This window comes from Carcharhinus amblyrhynchos, chromosome 15 (assembly GCF_965287045.1).
Source record: "Carcharhinus amblyrhynchos chromosome 15, sCarAmb.v2.hapA, whole genome shotgun sequence".
NCBI classification, from domain to species: domain Eukaryota; kingdom Metazoa; phylum Chordata; class Chondrichthyes; order Carcharhiniformes; family Carcharhinidae; genus Carcharhinus; species Carcharhinus amblyrhynchos.
The window spans coordinates 12,938,229-12,959,549 of NC_137338.1; the positions used below are offsets into that span (position 1 = coordinate 12,938,229).

At 45.1% G+C, this 21,321-nt stretch overlaps 1 protein-coding gene across 1 annotated transcript in view; it reads left to right on the forward strand.

The window, feature by feature from the left end:
• The window catches only part of LOC145353075 (cell adhesion molecule DSCAM), a 556,699-nt gene that overhangs the window by 411,623 nt on the left and 123,755 nt on the right, over positions 1–21,321 (forward strand). Inside the window, exons 12-13 of the mRNA XM_080203419.1 lie at positions 5,259–5,458; positions 17,890–17,986. Of these exons, the coding sequence (XP_080059545.1) occupies positions 5,259–5,458; positions 17,890–17,986 (297 nt within the window). The remainder of the gene's footprint in view (positions 1–5,258; positions 5,459–17,889; positions 17,987–21,321) is intronic.

A 21,321-nucleotide genomic window follows, 5' to 3' on the forward strand; every position in this document is an offset into this window, starting at 1 on the left:
TTACCTTGGAGACGCAGCCCAGAGTGTTGAGATGAAAGTCTATCTGTTTTCGGAAGGGGAAACTGAGACTGGGGCTGGGAAGTGCACAAACCTATTCATAATTAAGCACAGACCTCGCAATAATGCAGTAATGGATACACTCTTGAGTAGGCGTTATGGTGACACTGTCAAGCAAAGTCAAGGAAACTTTCCTCAGGAGATTCGTTAAACCTTGTCTTGGAATGTTTGGTGCTGAAAGTGTCAGGCCTAACTAATGATTTATAAAATTCTAACATGATCTTTTTTAATTTTATACTCTACAACTTCTACTTAGAAACCCAAGTAGCACGTATGATAGAACACCCCCTCCGCCCAGGCCTATCGCCAGTAACTGGGGCCGAAATTCCCTCCTCCAGAAAAAGAGTTGGATTTTCTGTTTCTATTAAGGAATATGGGAGGAATGGGGGAAGTGGGGGAGTCTGGATGCTGAATTTGATGATCAGCCATGATCATAATGAATGGCGGAGCGGGCTCGAGGGGCCAAACGGCCCACTTCTGCTTCTAGTTTCTGTGTTTCTATATCCGACCCAACTCTTGTTTCTCTCTCTGCAGATGATCCCAGACCTGCTGGATTTTTCCTTTGCTTTGATTCCCTCCTCCAGCATTGAAAGTGGGAATGAGATCCAGGGCTCCAGGCTTGCCCGCAATCAACCTATTCTCATGACCACCCACCCTCCCTCTGCCCACCCCCCCATCCCTCCCCCACCTCATTGGGTCAGGAATTATTAAGCACTCATGCCAGGTTCCTGGTAAGATTCCAACAAGCCTCCGCGAGCTGGCAATTTAATCCCGAGGGGAAAAGTGCTGGTGATGCTGCAGCGTGTGAGGAAGAGCTGATACAGCGCTTGGCGATTCCAAGTGACAAGTTAGGATGGGGAGATTGTGGCAAGTTGCAGAAATTTCCAGAAAAGAGACAAGCAAAGAGCAGGGTGTTACAAAGCTGAGATCAAAAGAACCTTCGCTGCCTTGGTGCTGACAACCAGAGAAAACTAACAAGCTGTCAAGCCTGTAACTGTGTGCTGTAAGGTTCTGGAGCTGCAATGCTGTTCAAAGCTCTAACAATGGACAGAATCACTGCAGTTAACAGAATCTTTCTGCTCTATCATACACATGTAGAGGTACAGGTTCCCAAACTTTATAGCCCCTGATCCCTGATACTAAACCTCCCTCCCCGCTCACTATAATATTTAACAGATGGGGTACATTAATGCATGGCATGGATGGTGATGTGCCACTGACACCAGTTAGGCTCTCAGGGGAGAGGTTGACATCATGCCTAAGAACTACTCTGTTTAGAAGTAGTTCCAGCAAACTAGTGTTGAGCAGATCCCAGAGTATGTCCACAGTCGATCTCAGAACCCAACGCCATGACAGAAGGACTGACCTCAGAACACTCATCAGTTACCCAATCGAAAGCACTATAGGACATGGCACATGATTAATGTTCCAGAGGGTTGGAAGGGGCCAGGATGTGAAGAGAGTTGAGATGCTCTTCATCTGTAAAAAGTCCCACATAGAGCGTTTCAAATAGCTTCTCTGAATCAAACTCCCACTGCCCAGCTTGTGTATCGTTCATGCTTAGAACTGTGGCCAGAGACCTCTAAACCAGGCACCTTCAGCTTGGTCAGGCTCATCAGTGTTAATTGGCAATCTATCTGGGAGAAGGCAGTCTGATTTTCGCAAGCCCCACTATTGCTTAACTATACTTTGGGCAGCACGGGGACACAGTGGTTAGCACTGCTGCCTCAGAGCACCAAGGATCCAGGTTCAATTCTGGCCTCGGGTCACTGTCTGTGTGGGCTTTGCATGTTCTCCCAGTCTCTGTGTGGGTTTTCTGCAGGTGCTCCAGTTTCTTCCCACAGTCCAAAGATGTGTGGGTTAGGTCGATTGGTCATGCTAAATTGACCCTAGTGTCAGGGGATTAAGAGGGTAAGTATATGGGGTTACGGGAATAGAGCCAGGGTGGGATTGTGGCTGATGCAAACTCAATGGGCCAAATGACCTCCTTCTGCACTGTAAGGATTCTATCATTCTATGAATGTAATACATCAGCTGCCAGTACAGCAGATCACAAACAATGGAAACCGACTGGACGGGTTCTTCAGCTTGCTCTGCAGCTCTGCTCAGAGAAGGACAACTTTCAGCTGTTTTCTATGTGACATGTGTTGTACCAGTGTAGCAGACCTGGGTGAGAGAATGGGTGAGAGAATGAGCTCTGTACAAACTTCGTCCGCTTAAATATACCCAACATACAGGTTATTCAGCAAGTTATCAGCTAGGGTGGCACGATGGCGTGGTGGTTAACACTGCTGCCTCACAGTGCCAGTAACCCAGGTTCAATTCTGGCCTTGGGTCACTATCTGTGTAGCGTTTGTATGTTCTCCCCATGTCGGCATGGGTTTCCTCTGGATTCTTCAGTTTCCTCCCACAATCCAAAGATGTGCAGGTTAGGTTAATTGGCCATGCTAAATTGCCCCTTAGTGTCAGGGGGACGAGCAGGGTTACGCCAGTAGGGGCTGGGTAGGATTACTGTCACTGCAGGCTCGATGGGCCTCCTTCTGCACTGATTCTATGAAAACATCAGACACACCAAGTCCTGTGGCGATGGGCAGTGATAATGGGGGCAGGTAGAGGAGCTACTTGCAGTTTTCATTCCTAACCCTCCACAGGAGGTCTCAAGGTGGTAGTTGCTCTCCACAGGTGGGGACAGATTTGGAGTTGGTATCCTTCTGTGGTGACAGAGCAGACTTTCTCAGGAACAGCACTGCTCTCCCCCAATTTGGGGAATGGAAGAAAAGGAACGCAAAATATATTCTCTCCTTGCATCTGCCAGGTTGCTGCTCCTATCTGGCCATTATTCACCCTGGTCAAAAAGTAAAGAACAAGACTACTCATCATTATATGAAGCTTGGTCATGAAATATCAGACTGTTTGTAGACAACACTATGAGACCAGAGGCAGAAGTATCCTCTTGCTCACTTCCCACCCAACATCACACACTGGATTGTCACTTCTTCTCACTGTTGCTGTCAGACCTTGTTATGAACAGAACAATTGCACTTCAGAAATACTTGTCGCTGCTGAAATGTTTTAACTATTGCTCGAGAAGCAGGATAGTTTGCTTTGCAGATGCAAATATTTCTTGTGGCTTTCTTGAATTGCTCAGATTTAAGCCTGGACAGTGAATGTCGACGAGCTATTCAACCATGATGTGAGGTAGCCAAGCCCACTGCTGCCCTTCCCAGCAGAGGGGCCATTAAGAACACAAACCCTGGCTGCAATTTATCTTCCATAACCCTGAGACAATTGCAATGCCGCAATAGGAACATCGCCACCTGCAAATTTCCCTCCAAGCCACTCACCATCCTTACTTGGAAATATATTACCATTCCTTTCCAGACGTTGGGTCAACATCCCGGAATTTCCTCCCTACCAGCATTGTGAGTCAACCCATAGCACATGGACTGAGCAATTCAAGAAGGCACCACTTTTCCAAGGGCAGCAAGGAATGGGCAATAGACGTTGGCCAACCAGTGACGCCCATGTCACATGATTTAATTAAAACAAGTGGTCTACCTTCTTCAGTTCGAAGACACTCTATTTATTTACTTAATTAATTATTAATCACAAGTGAGGCTTATATTAACATTGCAATGAAGTAACTGTGAAATTCCCCTCGTCGCCACAGTCCGGCACCTGTTCGGGTCAATGCACATAACCAGTGTGTCTTTCAGACTGTGAGAGGAAATCGGAGCACCCAGAGAAAACCCATGCAGACACAGGGAGACATGCAGACTCCATAGACAGTGACGCGAGCTGGGATTTGAACCTAGGCCCCTGGCACTGTGAGGCAGCAGTGCTAACTGCAGTGCCACCCTCTCTGTACCCTCTTGGGTATCTCTATTCATCACTAATATTCACAGGATTCTTACAGTGCAGAAGAAGACCATTGAGCCCATCGAGCCTGCATTGACCACAATCTCACCCAGGCCCTATTCCCACAACCCCACATATGTACCCTGCTAGCCCCCTGACATGAGGGTCAATTTAGCATGGCCAATCAATCTAACCTGCACATCTTTGGATTGTGGGAGGAAACACACATAGACACAGGGAGAACGCACAAAGTCCACACAGACAGTGACCCTAGGCCGGAATTGAATCTGGGTCCCTGTTGCTGTGAGGCAGCAGTGCTAACCACTGTGCCACCATGCCACCCATCTTATTGTAAGGTCACTCTTTATTTACTCTAGACATTACTACATTAAATTCTCAAGGACAGTGAGCTGCCAAAAATAAACCAGGAAAGAAATGTGGAGAGTGGCATAGTTTTAAGTAACAAACTCCTCAGGTTCGGGGAAGTGGGAAGTCCATCCATCACTCATGTTTTGTCCCTGAAATGGAGATCACCCATCAAAAAGAAAAATAGGGAGAAAATCTCCCTTGGAAAACTATATTTGTAGGACACAGTGTCCATTATCCCCAGTGACAATAAATCTTCATTCTGAATGCAAGTATTCAGAAGTATCTGTGTTGTCTGAGTGAAACAGCTAGCGAGGCACTTTTTTTGATTTGATTTATTATTGTTATGTGTGCACATACAAATGAAAATCATTGCTTCTTGCATGTTATACAGACAAAGCATACCATTCATAGAGAAGGATAGCAGAGAGTTCAAATTGTAGTGTTACAGTCATAGCTAGGGTGCAGAGAAAGATTAACTTAGTGTGAGGTAGGTCCATTCAAAAGTCTGGTGGCAGCAGGGAAGAAGCTGTTCTTGAGTCAGTTGGTATGCAACCTCAGATTTTTGTATCTTTTTCCCGATGGAAGAAGGTGGAAGAGAGAATGGTCGGGGTGCGTGGGGTCCTTGATTATGCTGGTTGCTTTGCCGAGGCAGTGGGAAGAGTAGACAGATGGATTTGTTATAAGGTGACAATAGGCAGCATGGATTTACAAATGTTGGGAATTACATGGTCATTAATATAGTGGAAAAGAGCAAGGTGAAGAATTTTCCTTGTCGGAACCCTGATCAACAGTTGGGAAGTGCCTTGTTTTATTTATATATTAAAAGCACTGTGCAAATGTTGGTTGCCACGATATTTAAAAGATGAATTTCTAATCATCCTGGTCCAGCATTTGCATCCTCCAAGGGCTTTGCACATCTAAGTCAGACCTTCACCAAGACTCAGGTTGACCGCATTCTGCTTTTGTTTTGACAGTTCCTGCCATGATCACGTCATACCCGAACACCACCTTGGCAACTCAGGGCCAAAAGAAAGAGGTCAGCTGCACTGCACACGGAGAGAAGCCCATCATTGTCCGCTGGGAGAAGGAAGACACCATAATTGACCCTGAGCGTATGTTCCGTTACGTTGTGTCCACCAAAGAGATCGGGGATGAGGTGGTCTCCACATTACAGGTACCGATTATAACATTTTGCGCCATTTTCTCCCTTGCGAGTTTGCAAACATTCAAAATTAATGGGCGGGTATAAAGACAAGTTGTCCATCAAGCCTGCCCATGGCCTGACCATCATGACCAAGCTTTGAACCTCCCCTTTTGGTTCTATTGCCATGATAACTTCATAAGATATAGGAACAGAATTAGCCATTCGGCCCATCGAGTCCACTCTGCCATTCGATCATGGCTAATATGCTCCTTATCCCCATCTTCTTGCCTTCTCCCCATAACACTTCAACCCATTATCAATTAAAAATCTGTCTAACTCCTCCTCAAATTTACTCACTGTCCCAGTATCCACCGCACTTTGGAGTAGCGAATTCCACAGATTCACAACCCTTTGGGAGTAGTTCCTCCTCAACTCTGTTTTAAATTTGCTATCTCTTATCCTAAGACTAAGCCTCTCATTCTAGAATGCCCCACAAGGGGAAGATCCATGTCTACTTTATCCATACCTTTTATCATCTTGTCTATCTAAATTTGGTCTCCCCTCATTCTTCTAAATTCCAGAGAATATAGACCTAAACTGCCATTGTATCCTTTAGTTACCAGCCGGTTGTCGGTGAAAACAATGCCTCCCTTCCTACTTGATCAAAATGCTTCATGCTTTGAAACCCTCCGTATTAAGTCTCCCCTTAACCTTCTCTCGTCTAAGGAGAACAACCGCCCTCTCTAATCAAGGTGATTGCTAATCGGACAATATTTAGCCACCTTTCTCCAAGATCCTCGTCAGAATCTTCCGCATTGATGAGATAATGTATCTGTAAATTGCAACGAGGCGAAGTGTGATTGATTGCTGAGTGTACACCTTGCCTTTAAGTGTACATTAGGCCTTTTAAGAACCACAAGTGAAACTCACCTCAGCTGGTCCTCAGTGGAAAATTGCCTCGAACAACCCTAAATTGGTAGCAATTTAGCAGCACTCTTCACATGGTTGGACTCACCAAGTGAAAGCTGAATAGAGATGTGGCGCTCACACAAAGAGGAAAGGGCAGTTTTGTTCTCTCAGTTGTTATATCCGAAGCCCTGTCTACTTAAATTGTATGAGAGTAAGAATATATGATTGTAGGAAATGATGGGTGATTGGTCTATGCCTGGGGTGTTCGGTTTTTTAATGCAGGACTTTTGGTGCTTATTATAGTCCCTTGGACTAAAACTTAAATGATTGTTCCGTTAATTTATACCTATTCTTAGCTACTGATTTAGAAACCACAAACCATAATTGCAAATCATAAGCAGCAATTTCCAAAAACCCCCAGCCTACAAATCTCAAACTAGACAAACAAAGAAATGTAACCGCAAGGAGGCTTGATGCCATCAGAGGGACTGAGCTTTGTGACAATGATGTGATTATCAGGTTGACTTACACGTTTATATCTTTGTTTATACTCCTGCCTCACCTAACATGAATCAATGTTTCCCCGATATCCCATATATTTACCCTTGCGTTAATTTCATCACAGGACCATCACTGCACAGAAGGAGGCCAATCAGCCCATCGAGTCTGCACTGGCTCTCTGAAGGAGCATTCTGCCTAGTCCCACACCCCTCCGCATTTCATCCCCCCAAACCTTGCACATTCTCTCTTTTCAGATGTGAGCTGAAAAAGTGCAATAGGGGATAATTATTCTAATACAGACTCTATGGCTGAAATTTTACCATCCCACTCGCCAAGGAGCGGGCGAGGGGCGGACCATGGAAAGGTCCTCGAGTGGAACTTTGGGACCAGCGCGACAGTAAAATCCCAGACTATATTCCAGGAGCCAGCCTCTTACTTCCATGTCTCACTTCCATATCATTGCAGTGATATCCAATGGGGTTAGGCACCCGATGATACTTCTGACAGTGCAGCAGCCCACCAGTACTGCACTGAACAGTCACTATGTGCTCAAGTCTTTGGAGCCTGAATGAACCTGTGTTCAGGCTCTCAGTTTTAGTGAGGTCAGTGGGAACACTCACCAACCGTGCAGAAGATGTGCCAGATGGGTTTCGGTTTCGTTCTCATGTAGAACACGGAGATGTGGTTTGTTTTATTCTAACTGCAGTGTTCGAGCATTTTATTGTCCGATTTCTTCACTCATTTTATGACATGTCTTTGTTTGAATGGGTTGAGTGGGGTTGTGGATGTTTTGCGGAGGACCAACTGATTAGTATACAGCACCTGCAAAGATTTTACTCTGGTTCTGCTCTGTGTTTCAATTCAGTCATGACCTTCTGATCTGAGGCAAAAGTAAAGTCTATTTATTAGTCACAAGTATGCTTACATTCACATTGCGACGAAGATACTGTGAAAATCCCTTAGTTACCACAGTCCAGTGCTGTTCGGGTACACTGAGGGGAAATTTAGCATGGCCAATTCACCTAATCTGCGTATCTTTGGAGGGTGGGAGGAAACCGGAGCATCCACACAGACACAGGGAGAACGTACAAACTCCACACAGACAGTGATCCAAGCCAGGAATCGAACCCAGGTCCCTGGCGCTGTGAGGCAGCAGTGCGAACCATTGTGGCACCACGCCACCCTGAGGTGAAAGGTCATCTCTGAACCAAGGTTGTCACATATCAGTGGATGCCCACCCTCTGCTAATACCTTGGGTTGTCAATGCAGTTTGTCAAGCCTTTGCAACAAGGTAAATTTAGGTAAAACTGGCACGTTACACTAATGGTTCCACAATTTCTCAGCTAGGAGCACAGATCAGATAATTGGAAAAAGGCTTTGAAAGAAAAAATGGCAGAACAACCAAGCCAAGCATGTTTTTTAAAAGTCATTCATGGGACATAAGCGTCACTGGCTGGCCAGCATTTATTACCCACCCCTAGTTGCCCTTGAGAAGGTGGTGGTGAGCTGCCTTCTTGAATCGCTGCAGTCCATGTGCTGTGGGTTTAGGCCGTTAGGGCATGAATTCCAGGATTTTGACCCAGTGACTGCGAAGGAATGGTGATACATTTCCAAGCCAAAGTGGTGAGTGGCTTGGAGGGAAACTTGCAGGTGGTGATGTTCCCATGTATCTGCTGCCCTTGTCCTTCGAGATGGAAATGGTTGTGGGTTTGGAAGGTGCTGTCTAAGGATCTTTGGTGCATTGCTGCAGTGCATCTTGTAGATAGTACACACTGCTGTTACTGGTCTTTCAAAATCCGATCATCATTTACAAATCCCTCTATAGGTTCAGCCCTCTTGACCCTCCTCCAGCTCCAAATCGCTCCAAGTTCCCTGTGCAGCTCCTCCAGTTCCTGTCTCCTGTGTACCCCCAATTTCCTTCATTCCAACACTGGAAGCTGTGTCGTTCGTTGGTTTTAAGCGTCTTATACTCCCCTTCCTAAATCTCTCTGCCCCTCAAAGTCACTCCTGACAACCCGCCATCTTTGATCAAGCTTCTGTTCATCTGTCTTTGTACCTGGCTGGGTGTCCTTTGTCTGACTTGTCTGCTGCGAAACATCTTGAGTCTTCTTTACTGTGTTAAAGGCGCTACAGAAGTGCGGGTGTTGATGAAGAAGGCTGAGAACAGTGAGTTGTAAATGCAGGAGAAACATGACAGGGATTTTTTTTTTCCCTTAAGCGCTGCGTTGATCAAGTCGAAATTGCCTGTGCTCACATCAGAGCCCGTCAGCATCTCACATCTTCTGTCAGAAAGCATCCCTTCTTACCTCACCAAATATTCCCTGTCAACCAAAAGTCTCCTTGGACGATTATTGCTGTCTCTTTCCTATGATGGGCTCTTTGTTGCAAGGATCCTGGGCTGTAAGAAGCAACGTTCTGCACGGTTACAGTGACAGATGAAAGAAAATTAGACAAATCATGGGCACTTACTAACAGCAAATTGAGGCTTCGAAAAATATTAAGGCCACGCTGTTTCAATTCTGGTGCTTAAAGTTACTTTGGCAATTGTGCAGAGAGTGACCCTCCCCGTATCTATCACAAAATATTTTAACTACAATCTTTGAATGGGAAACCTTTAAAAGAACAAATGCAATGCGCCTTTGAATGAGCGTGATGTTATCTTAAAGGAACATTGTTGTTACGGAAGAGTGTTCAGCAACAACAGCAACCACTTGCATTGATGTAGCGCCGTTCATGTTGCAAATCATCTGACATTATCAAGGAAAATATTACACTGAGTCACATAATGTACAGTTGACCAAAATCTTGGTCAGAAGCAGATTTTAAAGAGAATCCTAAACATAAGAACATAAGAACATAAGAAATAGGAGCAGGAGTAGGCCATCCAGCCCTTCGAGCCTGCCCCGCCATTCAATAAGATCATGGCTGATATGTCGCTGCTCAGTTCCACTTTCCCGCCCTCTCCCCATAACCCTTAATCCCCTCTCCTATCAAAAACCCATCAACCCGCGTCTTAAAAGTATTTAGCGAGGCAGCCTCCACCACTTCAACGGGCAGAGAATTCCAGAGATTCACCACCCTTTGAGTGAAGAAGTTCCTCCTCAACTCCGTTCTAAACCGCCCCCCTTTTATCTAAAGGAGGAGAGAGAGTTAAGGGTTGAGGTAGACATGTTTCAGGAGAGGAATTCTATGGGCATTGCGGTGGCGCAGTGGTTAGCACTGCTGCTTCACAGCGCCAGGGGCCCCAGTTCAATTCCGGCCTTGGGTCACTGCCTGTGTGGAGTTTGCACATTCTCCCCATGTCTACGTGAGTTTCTTCCGGTTGCTCCGGTTTCTTCCCACAGTCCAAACATGTGTGGGCTTGGTGGATTGGCCATGCTAAATTGCCCCTTAGCGTCAGAGGAATTGGCTAGGGTGCATATGTGGGGTTATGGGAATAGGCCCTGGGTGGGACTGTGGTCGGCACAGACTCAATGGGCTGAAAGGCCTCCTTCTGCACTGTAGGGAGTCTATGATTCTAACTCTCGAGTTTAAGTCCTAGCTGAAAGCACAGTTGACCATGGCGATGGGCTAAGAAACAGGAATGCACAAGAGGCCAGGATTGGAGAAGTAGAAAGATCTCAATGAGTAGTAGGGCAGGAATAGTTTAGGAGGATAGGGAGGAGCAAAACCATGGAGGGATTATAAAACTAGAATTTTAAAACCGGGTTATTACCAAATCAAGAGCCAATGTAGGTCAACAAGCAGAGGGGTGATGGGTGTGAGTTAGGAAAAGGGCAGTCCACCACGCTATATCCATGTCCTCCATAGTTACTCACCCAATATCCACAAGATATAGACCTCTGGAGTCAGTAAATAGCAGTGGGATCTATTGTAAAATCATTGGAAAAAAACTAAACTTTGAACAATCTAATAAAACTCTGAAATCAAACCCCGTGTCATTGATACTGTAAAGAATAAAAAAATGCTTGTGTGCAAAGAAAATGTAATCCTTTAGGTGACTGTTAGGTTTATAAGCAAACAAAAAGAAATACATTGAAAGACATGTTCTGTTTTTACAACTTCTTAAAAAGCATTTTCTTGGACCACCTGCTGAGCTGAAGTCATTAGTAGAATTTGAAATCTACCCAGGCATTCATAATGGCTGTAATTGTCAGAATAAATGCTTCCAGCTACATATTGTGAAAGTGACGGAACAGAATGCTCTTCTATTTCCATTTCAAAGCAGGGACCCTATCAATGGAGGGAAGCAGATGAGAGATGCAGATAAAAGCAAATTACTGCACATGCTGGAATCTGAAACCAAAAGAGAAAATGCTGGAAAAGCTTTGACAAAGGGTCATCTGGACTTGAAATGTCAGCTTTTTTCTCTCCTTACAGACCTGCTGAGATTTTCCAGCATTTTCTCTGCAGAGATGCTGAGTTTTTTTTTTCAATTTACAATTTATAACAGTCCAGAGCTATCAGTCAATTTAAATCACAATGGAGAATATGACAGCAGAGACTCTCAGGATATTTTTTCTTCACAATTTTAATGCACTTTCTCCATTGAAAAACATACTATCATGCATACTATCATCATAGTCAATGTAAGGGTCAAATGACATTGGCAGGAAAGGTCCCTATTGTGCATCACTGCATTAAAGACTCACCTGCATTGCAGCAAATCATCTAACATTTACATTAGAAGGTGTAAAAATATTTATACTTGCCTTTCAGAATGTCCCTACCTATTGAGCTGTCTTTCCCCAATGGTCACAATGTCTGCAAGGAAGTGTGTTTCTTTTAGGGCTTCCAAAACCCATATCAGCACACAAAAATAGTGCATGGGAAGAAATGCAATTTTCCTATGGTGGTCACAAAGGGGACAAGTTATTGTACAAGTTAGGTGGGGATTGGACCTGACTATCCTCTGATATTCCTGTGTTTTAATTGTAAATGCGTGCATGAAGGGAGACAATGGCTCAGTGGTATTATCGATAAATTATTAATCCAGAAACTCAGCTAATGTTCTGGGATCCCAAGATTGAATCCCGCCATGGCAGATGGTAAAATTTGAATTCAATAAACAAAAAACCTGAAATTAAAAATCTACTGATGACCATGAAACCATTGTCAATTGCCAGCAAAATCCATCTGGTTCATTAGTATCCTTTAGAGAAGGAAATCTGCCATCCTTACCCAGTCTAGCCTACATGTGATTCCAGTGCCACAGCCATCTAAAATGGCCTCGCAAGTTACTCTCTTCACAGAATCGCTACAATACAGAAGGAGGCCATTCGGCCCATCAGGCTGCACCAATCACAATCCCACTCAGGCTCTAATTCCATAACCCCATATATTTATCCTGCTAATCCCCCTGAAACTAGGGTTAATTTAGCACGGCCAATCAACCTAACCAGCACGTCTTTCAGACTGTGGGAGGAAACAGGAACGCCCGGAGGAAACCCATGCAGACACGGGGAGAGTGTGCAAACTCCACACAGAGCCGAGGATCGAACCTGGGTCCCTGGTGCTGTGAGGCAGCAGTGCTAACCACTGTGCCCCCGTGCTGCCCCTGTTGTATCAATCACCCAAATGGCATTGTGGGTCAACCCACAGCACACAGACTGCAGTATTTCAAGAAGGCAGCTCACTGCCACCTTTTTCAGGGCAACTAGGGATGGGCAATGAATGCTGGCCAACCAGTGGCACCCGTGTCCCATGAATGAATTAAAAAACCGAATAGTCACACAGGCCAGGTACCAAACTGTGCCTGGCGCCATGGAACCATAGTCCCAGGGTATCTCCGCACCATCAGACAAGAAGCCCAGAGAGAAAGATGAAAAGGCATTTTTTGTCGATTCTCCAATGCCTGCAAGCGCTCAATGGCCAATCAAAGTGTCGCACCTGCTTATATCATGAGTACATCAGAAAGACACTTCAGAGAAGACCACAGTCCAGTCTCATAGGCACGGTCCCAGAGAGGTTAGAGCTTACACAAATGAGAAGAGGAGAAAGGAAAAAAAAATCAGTGGCAGCACCAGGTATCTACTTTAATGTTAAACTATTGATTATTCCAAAAAATAATCAATTCGCTCCTTTGATCTCTCAACCAATTGCTTGCTTTGTTCCCCTCTGCCTGCTCTTGAGCTTCAACATTTCACAGACATGTCAGCCTCCTGATTTTTTTTTTAATCTTCCTTTTCTACTTCAAACACGCTGGCAGCAAGTAGAATTTTTCTTTTGACACGGTTACCATAACAACCTCCTGTCCTGACCCCTGTCATCACTGATTCCGAAAGTGCCTCAGACTTTCACATCGAAGCTTCGGACGATTTTCTCCAAATCACAGCGAGGAGAAAGGGAATGAAAATCAATTTCCCCGGCGAGGCAATTAAATCTCTCGGTTTAAATGATTAATTAACCCTTCATGGATTCGCTACAGGATGAGGAGCAGTCTGAACGATATGTGAATTGCGAGCCACAAGATTATTTTTCCCTCGCTTCGACGGAAAGAATAAAAGGTTTATTATTTTTCTCAGAACCGTGTAAAAGCCATTAGGCCCAACAATGTCCTGCCACTACGTATTGCTCGCAGCGGACAGTTTGAGCTCGCATTCTTAGTGTGGAATGTAAAAGATTGGAAGAGTGGGGGAGGGATCAGAAACATAGAAAATAGGTACAGGAGAAGGCCATTTGGCCCTTCAAGCCTGCACCACCTTTCAATATGATCATAGTTGATCATGCTCTTTCAGTATCTCACTCTCACTTTCTCTCCATACTCCTTGATCCCTTTAGCCATGTCCAGCTCCCTCTCGAATATATCTAATGAACTGGCCCCAACAACTTTCTGTGGTAGAGAATTCCACAGGATCACAACTCTCTGAGTAAAGACGTTCTTCTTCATCTCAGTGCTGAATGGTTTACCCCTTTTGATAAGGTCCCACACAAAAGACTAGTGAGAAAAATGAAAGCGATGGTATTGGGGGGTAATGTGTTGACATGGATGGAGAACTGGTTGGCAGACAGGAAGCAGAGAGTGGGAATAAACAGGTCCTTTCAGGCAGTGACTAGTGGTGAGCCACAGGTTCAGTGCTGGGACCCCAGCTATTCACAATGTACATTAGCTGATTTGGACAAAGGAATGGCAGTGTGTGCTGTGAGGAGGATGCTGAGAGGCTGCAGGGTGATTTGGACAGGCTGGCTGAGTGGGCAAATGCTTGGTAAATGCAATATAATGTGGACGCATGTGAGGTTATCCACTTTGGTGGCAAAAACGGGAAGGGAGATTATGGGGACAGAAACAAGAGGCAGTGCAGGGAAAAGTGGAAGGCAAAGAAACCAAAGACAAAACTCAAGAAAGGGCCACATTACATCATAATTCTAACAGGGCAATAAATGCCAAAAAAAAAGTCAGAATGCCCTGTGTCTCAATGGGAGGAACATTTGTAATAAGGTGATAGATATCTTTCAGGAAAGATAGATGGAAAGGAAAGCGGGCTAGCATAGCGTTGCTAGTTAAAGAGGAGTTTAATGCAATAGTAAGCAAGCCATGATGTGGAGGTGCCAGCGTTGGACTGGGGTAAACACAGTAAGAAGTCTCACAATGCAGGTTAAGCACCTGCTGGACTTTAACCTGCTGTTGTGAGACGTCTTACATAGTAAGGAAGGACATTAGCATGGACGATGTGGAATCTCTATGCGTGGAGCTGTGGAACACCAGATGCAAGGCATATAATCCTAAAATTAGAGTCAGACCTGACTAAAGCATAGCTGAGATCTGAAATTCGGATGCCCCAACCCCCTTCCCCACAATCATATGGGATTGTTCGAGCTTTCAAGACTGAGGTCAATAGAAATTAGCAATAACTAAAGGCCTGTGATGCCTACATCCCATGAATGAATAAAAAGCTTCTGGTTGAGGAAGAACATAAGGAGCTTATGGAACTAAGATGAACAAATAGAGGTGAGATGCAGATCCTCTCGTTAATAGGCTTCAGAAAGAACAAATATGGAGACACTATCCTCTGGAAGAGCAGAGCTATTTGTCTCTGTCTCTCCTTGACCCTTTGCCCCATACAATGTTAGTGTCTACCCCCTCTCTTAACTCCCCATCCATCCTCATCCCTGTTCACTCACTCTTCTCTTCTCCCCTGAGCTTTAACTGCAATCTCACTACCCTATGGAAGCCTTGGGTAAGATTTTGAACACCCCCCCTCCCCCACCCACCCCCATGGCGTGTTTTCCAGGAGTAGGGGCCTTGTATGTGTGAGGGGGGGTAGAGAGGGGGGAGCGGCATTGCCTTTGGCAAAACGAGAAGATCCCATCCCACCAACGGGAAGACCAGAAAATCCTGCCCATTGAAACTGTCAGCCGCTGTTGTAAAGACCCTATCTGCTTCACCAATGTCCATTAGAGAAGGCAATCTACCATCCTTGTTCAATCTGGCCTACTTCTGATTCCAAATCCACAGCAGTGTGGTTGACTCTAAACCACCCTCTAGCAAACCACTCAGTTTAAGGGCAATTAGAGATGGGCAACAAATGCTGGCCTTGCCAATGGACGCCCCACATCTCATGATAGGATAGAGGAAAGAAAAGTCCTCATTCGCTCTCTTCCAGCGTAGTCCCCCACCTCCCTTCACTCAATCCATTTCTCGTTCTGTACTTCGGCCCAACCCCAGACTCCCAGCTGTATCTCCATCAGCAATTTTCAGTCCATCTCCCTGAGTAGGGCAGAGCTCTCTCTTTGCACATGGAGTCATATTGACTCTGTCTACACTTCTCGCTGCCTCGACAAAGCAGCCAGCATAATTAAGGACCCCACATGCCCCGGACATTCTCTCTTCCACCTTCTTCCATCGAGAAAAAGTTACAAAAGTCTGAGGTCACATACCAACCGACTCAAGAACAGTTTCTTTCCTGCTGCTGTCAGATTTTTGAATGGACTTATCTTGCACTAATTCCACTAAAATAGGTTTTTCTCTACACCTTAGATATGACTGTAACACTACATTCTGCACACTCTTGTTTCCTTCTCGATGAACGGTATGCTTTGGCTATATAGCGTGCAAGAAACAATGCTTTTCACTGTATATTAATGCTTGTGACAATAATAAATCACATCAAATCAAACTTTTCCATGCTGACATTTTTAAATCTCTAAGCTAATCCCAATTGCCCACATTTGACCCATATCTCTCTATACCCATCTTACCAATGAAACTGTCCAAATGTTTTTTAAAAGACAAAATTGTACCCCTCTACTACTACCTCTGGCAGCTTGTTCCAGACACTCATCACCTTCATTGTGAAAACATTGCCCATCTGTACTCTTTCATATCTCTCCCCTCTTATCTTAAACCTCTGCCTTCTAGTTTTAGACTCCCCTATCTTTTTGGAAAAGATATTGACTATCTAGCTGATCTATGCCCCCCATTATTTTATGGACCTCTATACGATTATCCCTAAGTCTCCTACACTCCAGGGAAAAGAGTCTCAGTTTATCCAGCCTCTCCTTATAACTCAAACCATCAAGTCCCAATAGCATCTGAGTAAATCTTTTCTGCACTTTTTCTAAATATCCTTTCTATAATAGCGTGACCAGAACTGTACACAGTATTCGAAGTGTGACCTTACCAATGCCTTGTACAACTTCAACAAGATGTCCCAACTGCTGTATTCAATGTTCTGACCAATGAAACCAAGCATGCTGAATGCCTTCTTCATCACTCTGTCCATCTATGACTCCATTTTCTAGGAGTTATGAACATGTACCCCTCGATCTCTTTGCTCTATAATTCACCCCATCGCCCTCCCAATAACTGAGTAAATCCTGCCCTGGTTCAATCTACCAAAATGCATCACCTCACATTTATCTAAATTAAACTCCATCCGCCATTCGTCAGCCCACTGGCCCAATTGATGATGCCACGGAGCAAGTAACTTTGCTGTGATGACAGCAGGCAACATCAGGGAGCTGGGGGAGAAATTGAAAAGACAGAGTTTTACGTTGCTAACAGTTGTGGTCACTCCCAATTCGGGGGGCACCCCTGACAACCTTATTTTATCATTATCAACACTGACCTGTCATTTCCTTCTCATAAATGATGCAATCACTAATTGTTCTAATTGGAAATGCCAAGGTTCCCCTCCTCAAGTTGCGGACAGCACGGTGGCGCAGTGGTTAGCACTGTTGCCTCACAGCACCAGGGACCCAGGTTCAATTCCAGCCTCGGGTGACTGGCTGTGTGAACTTTACACATTATTTCCATGTCTGCGTGGGTTTCCTCCGGGTGCTCCAGTTTCCTCCCACAGTCCAAAGATGTCTGAGTTTGTTTGATTGGTCAACGAAAATTACCCCTTAGTCACCAAGAAGATTGAAGAGAATTCTTCCTTTGGGAAGGATCATCAAAGTGTGAAACATTTTAGGGAGCAGCTACATCATCTTTTAAAGGAAAACTGAAGCAGTGGAAGAGACCAGTCCAAGGGGGAAGAGGGCAGGGATCACTGAGAGTAGTTTTGGATTGCCCAAGGGGAGGCGTTGGCCTAGTGATGTTATTGCTGGACTATTAATCCAGAAACTGTTCTGGAGACCTGGGTTCGAATCCTACCATGGCCAATGGTGGAATTTGAATTCAATAAAAACTATTGGAAATTAAGAATCTATTGATGATACCATTGTTGGAAAAACCCATCTGGTTCACTAATTTCCTTTAGGGAAGGAAATTTTCCATCCTTACCTGGTCTGGTCAACATGTGACTCCAGAGCCACAGCAATGTGGTTGACTCTCAACTGCCCTCCAAGGACAACTAGGACTGGGCAATAAAAACAGGCCAGCCAGCAATGCCCATGTCCCATGAATGAATGAAAAAAAGGGAAGAGCTGGTACAAAGTGAATATCCAACTGCAAATGTTGTACTGAGGAAGCGGTGGGGGTGAAGTTGCTGATGAAGAGTATTAGCCTGGCTTTTCGCTTTTCACTACTGACTCTCATTCTTATTAAAGATTTCCGGAAGATTCTGTATCTTTTAAATCATTGCTGTTTGACCCATTCCTTCTCTCCTTAGATTACCCCAACAGTGCGCGGGGATTCAGGGTTTTTCTCTTGCCATGCTATTAATTCGTACGGAGAGGACCGAGGGTTGATCCAGCTGACTGTGCAAGGTAAGTTGAAACACTTTGGTGCATGCTATTATTCAGCATTTTATAAAGTTGGCTCTGAAAATCACTAGCCTCTATACATTGTGCTACGTGCTACTACCCAGCATAGCAGTGCAAGGAAAGTCCTACCTCCCTATAACGTTATCTAAACATAGCAAAATGTCCTGAGACACTTCACAGGAGCCTAACCAGATTTAGAAAATAAACAGCAAGTTGAATATGGGCCAGAATTTTACAGCAGATCCCCAGGCGCCCACCTGTACTAAACACGTGTGAAAATGCATGTGATGATGTCAGGCATGCATCCCACCATCATCGCACACGCGTGCAATAACGAAATTGGCGGCTGCGCATGGGAGTCAGGGGTGCACCTGCTGACAAAGGGCCAATTATCAAAAGGACGTGGAAGCTTCGGAGCAAATGCAAAGAAAGGTTCACCAGGATGTTGCCTGGTCTCGAGGGTGTTGGCTACGAGAAGGGGTTGAATAAACTAGGCTTGTTTTTACTGGAAAGGTGGAGGCTGAGGGGAGACCTGATAGCGGTCTACAAAATTATGACAGGTGTAGACAGGATGGATACTCAAAGGCTTTTTCCCAGAGTGCAAGTGTCAATTACAAGGGGGCACAGGTTCAAGGTGAGAGGGGGAAAGTTTAAGGGAGCTTTGCGGGGGATGTTTCTGGGTTGAGAGTGTTGGGTGCCTGAAACATGTGCCAGACAGGGTGATGGAAGCAGGCACATTAGCAATGTTTAAGAGCCATCTGGATGGGTACATGAATAGGGAGGAAACAGAGGGATAAGGATCGAGTCAGAGCAGAATGTTTTTTAGTTTAGTTAGGGCATCATGATCAACGCAGGCTTGGAGGGCCAAAGGGTCTGTTCCTGTACTGTATTTTTCCTTGTTCTTATTAACTCCATTAAAAAGCCAATGAATGCAAGTTTCAGGTCAATTTTGCCATTTAGTGTTTATCACACGCACAAAACGGGTGGACAGGCAATACATTTCTATCAAATTGTCACCCAGCAGCGTGGGATGAACAATTCCCGGGGAGCATGCACGTTTATTTTATTTGTGATTCTGCTGCTGTTATCCTTCCCAGTTTTGCCAGGTTTGTCTTTGATTGCAATGGCTTTCTAAACTGCTTCTCCTGCAAATCTGTGCCAAAGTACCAACAAAATAGATCAGTCTGCTCAAACCAAGAGGGACATTGACATTTGCAAAAGGGAAATTCATGGCCATTTGGCAGATTGCCGCTGGAATTATATAGGGTGGAGCGGCGGTACGGGGGGGCGGGTAGGGTGTTGAGCTGAGGGTAGGTGCTCTCTCTGAACATCAGACTCCCCATGACCCAATCCTTCACAATGACCCAGCATACAGATCCTGCAGGTTTGTCACTGGGGTGAAATTCAGCCCCTGGGGTCATCCTGCTGGATAACTTGATCGAAGAAGTGGGTGTTAAGGACCATCTTGATGAAGGAAGAAGATTTTGGGAGGTTTAAGGCAGAGATTAGGGTCTGGATAGGATGGGCTTTACTGGGGACAAAGGAGGTCATGATGTGGAGATGCCGGCGTTGGACTGGGGTAAACACAGTAAGAAGTCTCACAATACCAGGTTAAAGTCCAACAGGTTTAGGAGGGATAGGGAAAGCCAAGGATATTTAATGAGTGTTACAATTTAGTGTTTATTCGGGAAGAAAAAGCAGGCAAAATGGTTGTAGAAGTGTGGGTGGTATGGGTAATGGACAGACTGTAAATAAACAGGCAGGATGTACTGGAAAGGCTGGCTATGCTTGGGGTGGTTAAGTCACCTGCATTGCAGGTTGCTAAAGGAATTGGGAGTAGAGATACTGGAAGGGCCTGCTACAGCCTTCAAATATTGAGATAACAGACATGCTTGTCACAGCTTTTCATCTTGCATTCATCAGGATCAATGCGAAAATTCCAGCTTTCAAAAATGTTGGTTAGCTCCGTTGGTTGGATGGCTGGTTAGTGATGCAGAGCATTGCCAACATCACAGGTTCAATTCCGAGACTGGCTAAGGTTATTCATCAAGGTTTCCACATGCTCCCCCCCCCCCACCCCCCTGCCCCCCAGGTTCTCAACCTTGCCCCTTGCCAGTGAGGTGGTGACCCTCAGGTTAAATCACCACCAGACAGCTCTCCCCCTCAGAAGGGGAGAGCAGCCTATGGTCATCTAGGGATGTGGTGACTTTACTTTTTCCCTAATGTGTAAGTAGTTAGGATCTGGAATGTACATCCTGAGTGTGATGGAGACAGGTTCAATCGCTACTTTCAATGAGGTACTGGATAATTATCTGAGGAGAAAAAGACATGCAGGGCAATGGGGAAAAGGCAGGGGAAGGGACTAGCTGGGCTGTTCTTGGCAGAGCAGACATGGACTCAATGGCCTGAATGGCTTCTTCTGTGCAGTAACCAGTTTATGATTCTATAAAATGAGTCACTGTGTAGTTAAATTTTGATGCTGAGCAAGCGAAGGAGATATTGGAACATGTGAATGAAATCTTGGTTAAGGAGGGAGTTTGAAAAAGCAGGTTAAAGCAGGCGAGAAGGAAATGATGAACTGGAAAGATTTGAGGAGAGAATTTCCATGCACAGGGTCTAGATGGCTAAAGGCAATGCTTCCAATGGTGGGTGTGAGGGAATATATCAAAGTATCAGCCAGATTGAATGGTGGAGCAGACTTGATGGGCCGAGTGGCCTAATTCTGCTCCTATGTCTTATGGTTTTATGGATAGGAAGGATCAAAAGGCCAGAACTGAACAAAATGCAGCTATTTCACTAGTTGTGGGGCTGGCAGAGATTACAGAGATAGGGAGGAGTAAGGTCAAAGAGGGATTTAAAAACAAGAATTTTGAAAGGCAATGCCAGACTGGAAGCTAATCAGTCTGGTAGCACCTTAGTGAGGAGAGAGGTGAATGAGCCTTGGTGCGAGGTCAAACTGAGGTGGCTGGATAAGGTGCTGAAGGGTGCATGATGGGGTGGCATTTGGAGTAGTCGGGTCTGAGGTATCAAAGGTTTCAACAGCAGGTGGGCTAGGCCGGGGCTGGAGACAAGTAGAATTACAAAATTGGCAGTCAGCTGACTTTGGGATCGTGAGGATATAAAGTCGACAGCTTATCTCAGGGTCAAATAAAATGTCGAGACATTGAACAAACTGGAAGGGGTTAGAATGTTTGTCGAACAGATGGAGTTATGGTGGGTGTTTGTCTTCTCAGAGTTTACATGAAAGAAATATTCTCATTGACTTACAGTTGAGACATAAAAACAGAGAATGCTGGGAAAACTCAACAAGTATGGCAGCATCTGCAAGGAGAGGAAAA